Consider the following 15,531-nt stretch of genomic DNA (forward strand, 5'->3'; position numbering starts at 1 on the left):
GTTTACACTACCAAAGACCCCACCCACCACCAACTAGAACCAATAAATACTGCGAAGAAGAAGACCACAATCGTAGGTGAATCACACCAGACTAATATTGTGATAGTATTAGTAGAAAATAGTTTGGCTTGTCAACTGAGGTTCTAAAGTAACTGAACAGGCCTAAGTGGACTTTTGACAAGAAGACGAGAACTATACATATACTGATATAACGTTTACTATATGCTTATATTCACTATAGTGTGAACACTTTTTTGTATATACGTTTAACTTGTTCCAAATATATATATTGTTTGAAAACAAGTAAAGTTTGTGCTGTTTATTCATCATTGAATTTTTCACTAACAAGTCACAGACACCTACTGTTGAAGAATCCTAACCCCAACAACAACATAGTATATATTTATACTATTAAGAAATATAAGTAAAAGCCATTTATTTCAACAATTGGCAAAAAGAAGAACTTATATATATAATATATTTTTTTTTAAATCTGACAGTGTACTCCTTCACAATGGTAACATATATGGATCTGTTCCTATTGCTCATTCGGTTCACTTGAAGGAAACATACGAAAATGTCGAACATCTTCTTAATAAGGTCAAATACAAAGAACATGGTTGGCTACTTTGTGGAATCTTAAAAGTCCTTTGTATGTTGTTGGGTCAACAAACTGGTTATACAAAGTTTCCATGTTTTTTGTGTGAATGGGACAGCAGAACACAAAATCAACACTGGATAAAGAAGCAGTAGCCACACAGAGTGAGTCTAATACCAGCATCGAAAAACATTGAATGTGAAAGTTTGGTTTACACAAAGAAAGTCCTATTACCTCCACTTCACATAGAATCGGGCTTGATGAAGCAGTTTGTAAAGGCCTTAGACAAAGATAGTGACTGTTTCATGTATCTATGTGAGCAATTCCTAGCTCTTTCAGAAGCAAAACTTAAAGAAGGGATTTTTTGTTGGGCCTCAGGTTAGGAAATTGACTTCAAGTAAACAGTTCAAAAGGACAATGAGGAAAGTTGAAAAAGAAGTGTGGATTGCCTTTAAAGATGTAATATTGACAAATGTTTAGGAAACTACAAAGACCCAAATTATGAAAATATTGCCAATAACATGCTTGATAAATTCAAAGAGTTGGGTTGTAGTATGAGCTTCAAAGTTCATTTTTTACACTCACATATTGACATCAGGGAAATGGACAGGAGGTATTAGGGAAGGTGGAACATCAGCACGATGGCTGATCATTGCTGGTCATTGAAACGAGATGCTCCAGATGCAATACATAAAAGAAAGACCTCAACACGTAGTTTTAAAACTAAAAGACAGATTTCACAAAAAAATCAGAATGAATGAGGATGCATATTCATTTGGCATTAATGTTCTTCCCTTTTCTTCAGTTTGTTTGTATTTTTGTTAACAAACATAATAATAAATGTTCATTGTGGTAAATAAAATAATTTGATCTTCCCGATTTGTAAAAAATCTTTACATGATACAAAAAAATTAATACTAATTTCTTAATCTGCATAGCTGAATTATGGAAAATCCATTATTAATACCAAAACTTTTATGAAGTTTCAATATACAGGCTTGTGTTATTATTGTTTATGATTATTCCAACAATTGATTAATCAAAGTTATAACTATATCTATTACAATGAAAATAAATACTCAAAATTGAGGTTTCCAATTACTACTGTTTGATTATTACAGCTATTCAAATAATTGAATAATGCTAACAAACTAGCTCACCCTTTTTTCTTTTTTGTTGAATTGCTGACTAGAGGGAAGACAAGTGGATGGCAGTACCCACCACCAAATTTTTTGTGGCGATTCATGGTGAAATGCTGGTTAGAGGGAAGGTATCAGACCAATATTTTTCTTCTCATACATACCATGGTTTGAGCAACACTGTACTAATTGATTCATTCCATGTGAACAATTAATGGGGCTGATGATTAATCGATTAACAAATACCATTAATAACCCAGTTACAGTTATCATACATCACGTCAATCTCACACAATAATTGGTAATTTTTGAAATGAACAGTAAACCTATTGTTTATATGGTCATGTTTCAGATTATAGGATTCAGATTTGTTTCTATGTGATAACTGTAGATATTTATATGTATTATTTTTTCTTGGGAAAGAAGAATTTGTAAAACTGGATACTGGCAGAATTTTTATTGTATTCAGAAATTAAAATACCATGAGATGGGAAACTTGAAATCATACTTTTTTAAGCTTGGAGAGACCAAGCAGAATAGTGTAAAAAAGATTGGAGAGAACAAAAAAATGAAGAACAATTTCAACCTATTTTGAAACCTTACAATGACAGTTTATATTTAACCGAAAAGCCTTTATTTTATACATGATCCATATAAATGAAATACAACACCGAAATGTAGTTTTAGAATACATTATACAAAACATTGAGAAAGATTTTATATTTAAAAAAATGCACATTGTTTGTGTACACACATTTCATACTACGTGATTCTCACAGCTACTTACAGTAAGTTTACACTACAAAAGCCCCCACCACCACCAAACTGAAACCAAATAAATACTGCAAAACAAATCTTTAATTAACAGTTACCATTCAAAACAGGTTAACAGTTAAGTATTCTAATCAAAATGTTTGATTAATTACACATATCTAATAAACATTAAACTATATACACAACAGAACAGAATCTAGTGATACTAACATTGCAATACAAAATAAACCGACTGTTAATTAGAACAAAGTTACAAGAGTGTGTTTCTATCACTCATTTTTAAATACAATGTTGATTAATTAAACATATGCATTTGGAAGATGGGCAAGGTTTAGTTACAAACCAGTGCTCCTTTTTAACATTAAATAAAATTATTAGTGTTAGCATATATTTCACACTTTTTTTACCATAAAAGTTCTCTTACATCTTTGTGCACTAAAAATTCAATGCACTTTATTGAAGCAATGCTGTTACTAAACATGGTGTCCCCTGGTGAGACAGCAGTAAGTCTTTGTATTTACAACTCTAAAGTCAGGGGTTTGATTGCCCTCAGTGGAAACAGAAGACAGCCTGATGTGGCTCTGCTATAAGAAAACACACACTAAACATGGAATTTTTTAACCTATTTATAGCATATTTTGAAATTCAGATAAATTTTAGTAGTTTTGGGACATTTTACGTGAATGACCTATATATATATATAAATCAAAAATTTGTGTCTGTCTGTGTTATCTAGCTACTCTTAGGTCACTGAGCCAATCTCAACTAAAATGCAAGACAATAGTTTGGAATAAGTGCCATGTAAATGGGGGGTTCACAACCCCCTCCACACCCCATTATTGCTATTATTGAGATTTATTATCTTTAACGTAAATTAATATTAACTACATTCATAGATGGCTCATGTCCTTACATCAAAAACAAAAAACTATTAAATTTTCTATAAAATAACATACACACAGTGTGGTGGAGGGCAAAGTGTTCTAGCACTCTCTATGGAGGAATGCAAGGAAAAACAAAATGGCTGCCACTGTTGCAATAATACATAAACTTAAATGAAGTTTCTACTCTAACAGCTACCATAAGGCTGATATGAAGAGCTGTTGCTTGAGCTATACCCACTTTTTACTTGACCTTTCAACTTTGGCTCGTAACACACTTCTGCGACCAATGACCAAAAATTAATTAATCATATGAAACAATGAGAATGGCATTAAGAGCTGGGTGTTGGAAGCAGGTGACAGAAAGCACCCCTATCAACAATACTTTGGCTACTACCTCTTCCTACAAAGTCACCTGACCATTGCACTATTCCATAAACACCCTTTAAATAAGATGCAAAAGTTGGAAGAAATTCTTGCACAACTCATGTGTGGTGTAATAAGTATCCAGAATCAGAGTTCATTGCATTGTCCTATACTTGTAATGGTTCTAAGAGAATAAGACAAGAAATAATTAATGACTGGACATGCTCCTGGAGCCAAGACCACCCTCCATCTTCAAATGAAAATAAAGATAACCCCATTAAAATGCTATTAAGTTATATAATTTCTAAAAGCTAAAGGTAGGCTTTCATTTATGATACTTTTCCCTTAAATGATTTTGTAGAATAGCCCACAAATGAACTGATAAAGAAATCAGTTTAAATTAAAGCCACCTTGAACTAAAACGTTGTTTAACATACACAGTGAAACCTCACTGATCCAAAAACTGTAATGTTTTCAAGATTATCAAATCAGTCGCTTTGAATAAATGAGCTATCTATTAATAGCATGTATTATTGATCGATAAATGTAAGAGTGCAAAGATATTAGGGTGAGCATATAATTGGTAAACAGAGAGCAACTTCCCATTTGTAAAGCCTCATGTACATTTACAATTTATGGCTCAATACTGACTTTGTGGAATAAAACATGTTTTAACTATCCTGATATTTCCGCACTTTCTCATTTTGAAGCACTCCACTAGACAAGACTAGCATAAATCACTCTAATAACCTCTCAATAAATGGTATAACTTACATGTAAATCTCTGTCAAGATTATTAAAAAAAAAACTGTTATAAACAGTACCCTCTGCAGATGCAGGAATTTTGTGGTCAGTAATTATCACCTCATTTACTCTTCTGATTGACTCTTACCTGACTTTAACGGAGTCATGTATAGATATATCTAATAGAAAAATGCACATTTGTTAAGGAATAGCTGTTCTGATTTAGAAGGCAAAGATACAAATTATTGATTACACTTCCAGTTGTGAAGATATGTCTGTATAAAAAAGTCATCCAGATTATCAATGCCCAAACTAACAAGGTTTCATTGTATGTGTGTAAAACAGTACACTTTTTTTTAGTAATTTTTGTACTGATATACATTCTTCCAAGATTTGGCAGCCAAACTTTACTAGGTTCCTGCATTAAACAAAAGCAATGTAATACTATTGTTGCATCGATTTAAATACAAGTCAAACATATATACAACTGTTCTTTACACTGTTGATTACAACAGCTGTATCCAGGGCTTTAAATAATTGTCTTTTTTTGTCAAGTCCACACATAGGCTGGTTAAATTACTTTAGAACACACTTGACAAGACAAATTCTTCTTTTTTATATGTTGTTACAATATAATCTGTGATAATATCACTTTAGAAATCACTACCATACACTCCTTATGGCTAAACTCACAATCACTCAGTCTAGATCTATCTCTATTTAACTAACTTTGTCTAATTTAACTTGAACTAAAATTTGTACATGTATTTATAGCCTGACTGAGGCCTAGAACTTTCTACACACTAGGAGATATTATAATGAAATAATACTCAATTAAAATGATGAGAAAACTTAGAAGGTTCTAGTAACATGATGCAATAATACAAGTGCCAATTCACAATCAAACTACAAAATGTATGATTCGTACACATTTACACAACTGAACCTACAATAAACTATCATTCTAAAAACTAAATTTAATACTAGTGCTGTACTTTACCCATTGAAGTAATAATACTGGCATTAAACTTAAACAGTCATGTATATCTAACATACACACACACACAAGTCTTTTTGAGTTTTAGGGGTACAAATTTTGTAATTTTTTTTTTAATTTGTATGCTATACTTGCACAGTTCAAGTTGTTCAAGAACAGCTCCCTAAAAATCTACTTTTTTTGTTTCTTTAGCAAAAGAACAAATATGAAAAAACTATTTGTCCAATAGGCAAAGTTCAATGCTAAATATTGTTATCCCAGATGTCAGGCAACACAAATTCCACACCACTTAACACAATTTGTCCATGTACTGCTGCAGTGCTAAAAACACCAGTCTAATCAGTGGCAACATCCATCGCCCAACTACTGCAGTCCTAACAAAACAGATTAGTTTTAAACATCATATGCCCATCTCCTTCTGTAAGGTGAAAAACAATGAATAAATTCTTAATGTTTTGTTATGAGTACTTATCTTGGAATATATTCAACAACAAAATTATGAAAAATATATATACATACTTTCTGTTAGCTTCTGCATCCATATGTTTGTTTTTTTTATTTTTGCAATCTCCAAGTACTCCTTGGACTTGTCTTAGAAGAACTGGACTCAAACTGTCAACCCCAGATGTAATATTAATTCATTTTTCTGAAATAAAATCAACACGATTATGAATGAACCAGACCTGAAACTTAACTTTTGAAGGTCTAGCAAATGGCTGGTAGTTTTTTTCCCCACTAGTGTATTTGAGAGTGTTACTAGCAACACTATGTTTCTCCAAAACTGACTAATTGGGTCAATTATTTTGTGTATTAAATGCTGCTAAATATGTATATGTCCTTTTATGTGTGTAAATCTCCTATATCACATTTCTTTTGAAATACTTTTGAATATCAGATTTTATTTTAGTTACATATCACTATCTTAAACTATTTCACAAAAGTTAACATTTTCCTTACCTGAAAATGTATTTCAGATGGATACTCACCTCGACACACAGTTTAGCTATCTTCCTCATCTCTTCTACACATTCTGACAGATATTTGCATGCCACTTGCCTTTGGAAAATTCCCACCAAATTTCATGTGAATTTGCACCACTGCATCATGATATAATCATGTAGCAAAAACCCTCCACTAATAGAAGGATGAAATAGCTCCATGCATATTAACTCCCTCTATGAATCTACACTCATGAATCTTCATTCTTTGACAAAGCAAGTAAGAAATGTGCACTGGAAGTGGGACACATGAGTCGAAAGAGGTATCTATTGGAAATAGATTTTTAGGTAAGGAAAATGTTAACTTCCAAATTGAATAATTACTTCCAAAGAGAGTTTAGCTGGAATCTCATGCTGAGATGACAGATGGACGAATACAAAGATTATCTAGATGAGCCACCTTCAAAAAGTGTCTGAAGAAAGCCCATGGGGTGTGACACTCAATGACAGAGGCTCCATAGGGGCACATGCATGGGAGACTGCATCTCATCTCCTACAGGGTATACTCTCCACCTGCATAGGAAAGAAGGTGGGGGGGGGGCAAATAAGCCTGATTTGTGTTGCTTGGACAGGCAGAATCAATATATGGCCATCCAAGTACTTGCACACAAGGTATCAGACAACTACATGTACGGTGAGGCTGGGGCTCGTTTCAGACCATACCTCGTGTGCTCACCTACTCAATGGGTCAAAATCAGCTGTGGGAGAAGAATACTTGTGATAAGTATCCATGCTCACCTCCTCTACTATCAGTCTCTACAAGCTCCATGTCAGCTGTGAGAGGAGGCCACTGTATGAATTTGTTTCATTATGGATACTAATATATATCTCTACTTAATGACCAGTCTCTATGGGTCCCTTGCCAGCTGAGAAAATAGAGTACATGAGAAATACATCACTGGCATGTACGGTGTGTCCACCTCAACACTACTGTCAGTCTCTATGGGGCCCTTGTCATTTACGGGATAGGGTATGTTTGAGATGTAGTGGGGACTAGTAATAGATTGTTCAAATCGACTATTGAACAGACACTGGCCGCAGAAGGAGAGCTTACAAGGTATAAATATTAAATAGATTGGTATAGCGAATTGTATCATCGGTTCATATGTAGTTTGGGATGTGCCACAGATATATATGTGGGGTGACCCACACTATACTCTCATTGTCACCACAGCCCCACTTTTCACCATAATGGGACCCCTTGTTCTAGCCCCAGCAGTCAAGTCCCAATTGGTCTACCACCCTAACTGCTAGGAACTTGTATGTGGCAAGAGTCTCCCGTAATACACTAAACAAGGAAAGGGGGGATTGCACAGGGGACACTCAGAGAATGTGCTCGTGATATTAAAGCTTTTTAAACAAAACCTAAAGAACACAAAAATCAAAGTTATGCTAATAAAGCAAATATCATTAAATTGAACACAAACAAGAAAGATTCATGAGTGCAAATGCATAGGGGGAGATAGTGTAAGGGGGTGTGTTGCCCTCCTACTGGTAGAGGACTTTGGCTGCAACATGACATCATACAGTGATGAAAATTCATAATTCATAGGAAATAAGGTAGGAATTTTCACAAGGCTAGTGGCAAGTCTCTTTGACAGAATGTGTGGAAGATCTGAGGATGATAACTAAGCTGTGTGAAGAGATGACTATTCATTTCAGAAATTAAAAGATATTTGATTAGAGCAGACATTGGTGTATCTGGGCCACAAGCACTTGTATCAACAATGGCAACAACTGCTGACATTCACCCTATACTACAGTATTTCATTCTTTTAAATTATGGTTTAAACTCCGAAAGCCAAGGAACCATTAGAAGCCAGTAAGCCTAACATTTGTGTTAATCATGGAAAAATTAAGAGCAATGGAGAAAAAATTCTGCAGTTTACATTATTTCTATTTTATTATCTCCAATGGGCAACCACTTGGGCACAGTATTTCTAACCACACTGCCACAAAAACAGCACAGTTGTGATGGTACAAGTCTATCCAACTGGGCCACATGCTAACTACATTGTCAACCAATCAAATAAGTTGAAGCTTCAGTTTTGCTAGCCCCATTACCCGATACTTAGTATGGGTAAGCAATGCAATTCAACTGGGTATCTCAAAACTGGCATGGCACTGCCAATTGAAACAATCTTGTTAATCACAATTACAGTAACCTTCTCTACTCAGAATCTTGCAATAACAATTACTAAAATGCATGCTTTATGGGTGTACTGATACTTAGAATCTGCAAATCTTCTTCTGAAATGTGTACTGGCAATTTTTTTTGTGCATTCTAAGTTTTACTAGCAAATCTGCAACACTAACCAGCAATTTGCTAGTCTTGTAGCATTAATTTCAAGCTCTTGTGAACATACAATTTCTACCATCAATCCTTTGACTAGCCACACAAAAAGTTTTTTAACAAGCCAATTCTATAATACTGTTGAATCTCCTTTCCCTACCGAAGCATACTACCATTAATATCAACGTTGAGGAAGTTGACTAAAACTATGCTACGATGATTAAGAATATATCATATTTATTAAGTCTGTTTGGAAAAACAATGAATTATTTAATGATACACAGAATGAATACAGTGGCCAATGTTATAAACCCAAACAAAATAGAATGTTGTTGTGGATAATCTGAGACACAAAACCTTTTTAATATGGTGATTACATTTTATTTACCAGCTCTATTTTCTCTCATTAATTACATTTACAATTCTTAATCTTCCCTTCTACAATTCAATTCAAAAGCCCCTATCCCATCTTTATTGCACCATACCTTTTCACAAATGTTAATTTTTTTTAAATCTTATTTTTTTTCTTCATATAACATTACCTATGGACAACAAGAGATCACTTTTTCCTTCAAGACTGTCCTTACACACCAACTCTTGGAAAAAATTATAATTTAAACCCACCCTTTACTTTTCAGGAAAGCATAGATTCCCTCTTAAACTCCTAATAAATGTTGGCCTCCACTAATGTTGACAGCATCTCATTCTATAAGTCAATCATCCTGTAAGAAAAGTAAATCTGTCTTAACTGGTACCTCCTACTGTCTCTTCCAAATCTTAAACATGTTCTCTTCTCCAAGTATCTACTATGTTAGCTTTACTATTAGCTGTACCACTATGCAAGGCTCATGTTTAAATTTTTTTAGGGAGCCAGATGGGCCCCAATACATGAATTTTTAGGGTCTTGCAAGCAGTTTTAGGGGCCAATCCTATAGCTCATTGTAAAATGTACTCTATAGTGGAGATTATCTTAAAGATCACTGAATTAAATAGTGGATGTTACGTAAATTGAAACGAAACTAAAGATACCAATATATCTCAATATATTCTGTTGTGAACTCATATTTCAAGAAAAAAAAACAAGTTAAAACATTTAATTATTATTTCAGATCACTTAAATTATTTTTCTTTCATATATAATCATTATTTTCTCTCTAAAGCATGATATAACAGTAAGTTTTGGTCCCCTCTAAAGTAGTGTCCTTTAATAATCAAAATATATATAATTAAAGAAAATCTACGCATCACTGCCAGTGAAATCTATTCTTTTGTTCCCTTTAAAGCAGTGTCCTTTCCTAGTCAAAATAAATAATGAAAGAAATATTTGCATCACTGTTAGAGTAATTTATTCTTGTTCCATATAACCCATTACCATCCAGCCGACACATTCGTCAATAAAATCTCAAACACTTTTGATGGAGAGATGGAAAAATTATACAATTTATATTAAAATTAACTTTATAGTAATCAGTTCTTTCATATCCTGAAACAGCTGTTAATTAGTCATTCGTGAATTTGAATTTGTAATAATCAAAATCCTCAAATTAGCAACATATGGAAAAATGCAAATAGCTCTAAAATGGATTAGGTGGTGATGAGTTAAACTTAAATTAGTGTCCTTTCCAAATCAAAATAAATAATGAAATAATTTGTTTTTGGGATCATCTATATTTTGTAGATATCATCAAAATGTTGTTGCAAAAGGGCTTTGTACTTGCAAATAAGTCTACCCATGACAGTCAAAGGATGCAGAGAACATGGCATAAAAGTCACCCAAATCACACAAAAATTGCCGAAAGTTTAAAATTTTCTTAAATGAAGAGAAACAAATTTTGATGATTAAAAAAGAAAGTAACAGAAAAAAAAAGGCAACAGGATCTTGAGTATGAAAAGAATAAAAGAGCAAAAGTCATTACAGGGGAGAGTGGGAGAGGGATAATAACTATGACAAAGATGATGGCATAATATTATGTAGGATATGTCAAGAAGAGAATGTGAACAATAAAATTATTAGTGGACTATTAGCAATGAAGAAAATGTGAATCTGAAAATGCTATTAGTGGTCTAATAGCATGAACAGCCCATAATTGTTCCGCTCATGTGCTTCACACCAAATTACAAATCTGTTGCCATAGCAATTAAAGCACTCTTTGCTAATAGACTACTAATAGTTTTCAGAATACCACCTCATGATTGGCCAATCATAGCTGGGTATCTAGCTCTAATCATTGGGCAATCATTTAACATAACTTGAATCAGGTCACATCACAAAATGTATGGAAAATAAATTATTTTGGAAATTTTAATTTTTCAATGAAAACATCTCTTAAAACATAAACCAATATATATATATATTGTACCAGAAAAGGCCAAAATGCTTGAAAAGTATCAGAATTTTTCTTCACCAAAAGACCAATACTCTTACTAGGAAATAACTGATCTAATCTTTGGATTCTACATCCAATTTTTTCCACCGTGCAATTTAAGTAATGCAAACATTAATTCTTTACCCACAAAGTGACTGGCAAACAAACTAATCCAATTACTGCAAGACCATACCAGATAAGAGTAGACTCAAAATTTTATGCATCGAACTCCTACTCTGTATAAAGCACTTTTAATACATTCTAGCACATCATCCATAGAGGAGTAACATTTCTTTCCACAGGTGTATATCCTCTTTCATTCACAATTACTATTTAGAATGTTTCCAAGGCACTCAGTTCAGAGCATGCTAACATTTTTGTGTGTCAATTTCACAAGCCAATGAGTCCTGAACCACTTAGCCTTTAAACAAGGCACATCACAGTCATAAACAACCACAATGAAATTGATAATTATGCCTCTGATGTAATCAGTACTACAACCCAAGCCATCAAAGAAACAATCCCTAACACCTATGATCCTGGAAACTTACTGGGAAAACTTCTGCCTACCAATTGATAAATCCAAACACAACCCTTCCAAATTCTGGTGAAAATTTAAATCTATCATGGACAACAAATGAAAAACCATAAATTAAATTCAATATAATAACAACACTGTCACTATTTATAACAAGCATTCTGAACTTTTTATCCAATATTTTGAAAGTACCTTTGTGACAGAACAGCTAAAGTTAAAATCAGCAATGTGACCTCCATGTTCGAAGTGGGTGTCCTCCAAGAGTCAGTGTTAAGCCCAACATACAACTTCTTCGTCAGTGATATCCCGTTCCATTCCTTAAATTATACAATTGCTTTTCGACATGCAGATGATATTGTTTTGTGGAATTCTTCTAGCAACTTGCTTCACTTGACATTTAAGGTCCAAATATCACTCAAAGCAGTGTCAGATTCCTGCAATCCATCCAACTCCCAAGCTGTAGCCTTTTTAAAAAATAAAATAAAAGTAGGAAAAAGCTTCATAATCTCCAGTTAACCCTTAACAACAGGCACTGCTGATCAAGTAGAATATTCAGCCCCTGATCAGTGAAAGTGGGTTTTCTCAGGGTACTCCCATTTCCCCCACAGCAAAATTATTTTCAATGGATCTGTAGATCCCCTCTCTGACAAAGCAAGAATGACAGAATGGACATTCTAGATTCTTATTCCATAGAGTTGTGACAATGAACATTATATCCACAACTTGTTAAATATTCTATTTTTAAAATTTAACTTACATTTTTATGTATTAATTCAGCCAAAGCTATTTAATCTTTATCAAAATTGATAAACTTAAGCCCATTTAAACATTACTATCTTTGCTAGTTTTAGATGTATTCATCCCCTATCAAGAATCAATCAATCAGTTGCTTCAGATCCTAATTATCAATCATATTTATACAACTCGTGTTAACTGAACTGTGTGTCACATATGTATGTGTGTATATATATATAGAGAGACAGACACACACCTTGGGTGTTGCTGGATGTGGGAAAAGGAATGATACTCCTCAGGCAATTTATATTTGGTGTTTTAGCTAATAAGTCACAGAGAACTTTTAATTATGGTAATTGCAAAATATTGTATTTGGGTTATCATATTTCTAATTAAAAACAAAATTTGATAGGAATAATCTTAATGTTATGGAAGAAAAAGATTTCAGTGTTTTAGTTGACCAATCTCCTAAATCATCCAAGCAGTGTGCTGTTGTTAGTGGTAGTCAAGTATGATTTTAGGCTGTATTAACAGAAATACTGAATATATGTCTAAGAGATTATTTCTTCATTGTAAACTATAGGTCACTTGTTAGGTGACAGTCTGTTAGTTCAAGGGCTCATTACTCCAAAGGCCCAAAGATACTTTTTTAATAGTTAAAATGCTAAATTGATTGTTTGGCTAACACATTGACTACCATATAATAAATTAAGTATAAATACAATTAAACATTAAAAAGGAGCTGGGGAGCAGTCACAGTGTTCCAAACTCATATGCCACAAGAGAAATTTGGCTCTGAAACATAATTCTCTTTAATCCACCAATGTGTCACACAGTTCATAACTAAGTTGGTTCTGGCCCACCAGTGGGGCACATGGCAGAAAACGTGTTAAATTTGGGAAACTTTATGACAAAAACACCCCAGGATACAACCTAAAAGGTTACCATTTTTCATGAATGGATTGATAATGTTTATCATCATTTTCCTGATGTTATTTTCTTGTATGGATGTATTGTGTTAGCTGCAGAGCCCACATGTTTATGCATCAGGATTCAGTTTGGAAATCTAGCTCTTCTGAGAGAATGGACATTCTAGATTCTTATTCCATAGAGTTGTGACAATGAACATTATATCCACAACTTGTTAAACATGTTAAAAGCTTCCAGTCAATAAAATTATCTTTACACTGAGCCAATGCAATGAGCTGTACACTATATAATGCAAGTTGAAACATTTCTGTTGTTTGCATATAAAATGAGAGCAAGTCATTGAGGCAGCTGGTCACACAAACCCTTGCCAAGATGTACCCTTTAAACTTTTCATTTGAGATTGCATTCATCTATTATAGACCTAAAAATTTGCTTATTCATTCACTTTTGACTTGTACTGCAAAAAACAAAAACCTGTGACTATCAGTCCTTCGGACTAACAGCTCTTTGGACACCACTTGTCAGGCCTTAGTTGGTTTATTGTGTCCAGTCTTGGATTCCTTACCTAAATAAGGATATTGAATTGTTGGAAAGTGTTCAAAGGAGGACTACTACTAATACTAGGATGATACCTGGAATGTAAAAGTTACGATAATGAGACATGTTAAGAACTTATTGTTTTTTCTAAGAAAAAGTGTTTAAGTTGAAGGGAATTGATAGTGTTAGTGAATAATCTTTTGTTTTCATACTTAACAATCAATAATGATAAGAATGATAGAACATGGGGACACAAATAATGAAATATAAATTTTGGCAGGGTAAGTCATTCTCAGCTAAGAGTAAGGCAGTTTACTTTTATAACAGGTTGATTGGGCCTTTGGAAAACTTGGTAAATACTTAAATAATATTGATAAACTCATAAAGTGATAAACCATAAAGGCTGGCTTTCGTCTTTTTAATTCTTTACTTTAAAAGTTTTGTCTGAAATGGATGGGAGTAGATGGCCCAACACTGGCAACAGGCCCTAATAAGTTATTGTCCTTAATTTAAATTGTAAAATGTTACTTCTTCACAAATAAGCCTTAGCCTTTTTTTGCACCTATTCTTCTACTACTACTACTGCTAGTACTAGCCAACGCAGATATCAAAAATATGTACAAACAAGTACTCACTTACTGGTTGTCCTAGTCCTACCATTTATTTACTAATTTAGTTACACCTTGCGAGAGTTATCACCTAAGTTATTAATATTGTTATTAGTATACTTTTATCAACAGTAGCATTACTAAGTTAGCAATAATACTAATACCACAATTAGTATTACTATTAGTAGTATTATTAGTTCTAACACTAACAGTACTACAGTATTTTAAAACAAACCTGTTTTTCTTTACTTTTTTATTTTGTTATCCTAGAATACTCTATATTAGCAATCTTAACTTTAGGGTACTAATAGAAATATTCCAAGTCCAAATTTTTCGAATCCAACTTCCAAAAAATCAGTATTTTAAATTTTTAAATACCGTAGCCACAAAAAAAAAAGCAGTTACAGACTACATTGAACCCATCTTCACACATACTACAAATTACAATACAAATCCAATTTAAATTATAATTATTTAGAGTAATAACATAACACAAACGAATTTTTGGGAGTTTTACAAATAATCACAATTGGTTAAAATATTAACTTTTTCTTAAACACCTACTCTTGTGTTCCAAATGGTACTAATACTAAAATAGTGCAGGGTAGAAAAATTCAAACTCAAAGTACAGGTCAAAATCATAGTTTATAGTATGAAATTAAATTTTGTTTTCCGTTAAAGATGAGCGAAAAAATAATAATAATGCAAAGTGAAAAATTTCTCCAAAATTGATAATCGTACAACTTCAAGTACGATTATTGAAACATGAGAGTAGCCAACTTTCTTAAACTTTCAAAAAGATTGACTTACAACCTGATAGTTTTATTGATAATTATAATATTACAGCACATAAAGCAGTCACATCGTATTAATGTCACTGACCCATGTGTCTATCCTATGCGCAATATCTACATACTCGAGAACTCAGTGTTCCGTAGCGAGAAACATACTTAAGAAATTAGCATAAAATAACATAAGCTTTAGAAAAAAAACATCAGAGCCCGCCTTACAAATTAAATGTTACAAT

The 15,531-nt window shown here is 33.1% G+C and overlaps 1 protein-coding gene across 1 annotated transcript in view; it reads right to left on the bottom strand.

Moving 5' to 3' along the window:
- LOC106461853 (lysine-specific demethylase 3B-like) overlaps nt 1-12,390 on the bottom strand; it is a 135,920-nt gene extending 123,530 nt beyond the window's left edge. The window contains exons 1-2 of the mRNA XM_022388926.1: nt 11,887-12,390; nt 6,019-6,145 (exon numbers count right to left, since the gene is read on the bottom strand). Of these exons, the coding sequence (XP_022244634.1) occupies nt 6,019-6,041 (23 nt within the window). The 5' untranslated portion in view covers nt 6,042-6,145; nt 11,887-12,390. The remainder of the gene's footprint in view (nt 1-6,018; nt 6,146-11,886) is intronic.
- Between the last annotated feature and the right edge of the window lie 3,141 nt (nt 12,391-15,531).

Source organism: Limulus polyphemus, unplaced genomic scaffold, assembly GCF_000517525.1.
Source record: "Limulus polyphemus unplaced genomic scaffold, Limulus_polyphemus-2.1.2 Scaffold1045, whole genome shotgun sequence".
Lineage (NCBI taxonomy): Eukaryota > Metazoa > Arthropoda > Merostomata > Xiphosura > Limulidae > Limulus > Limulus polyphemus.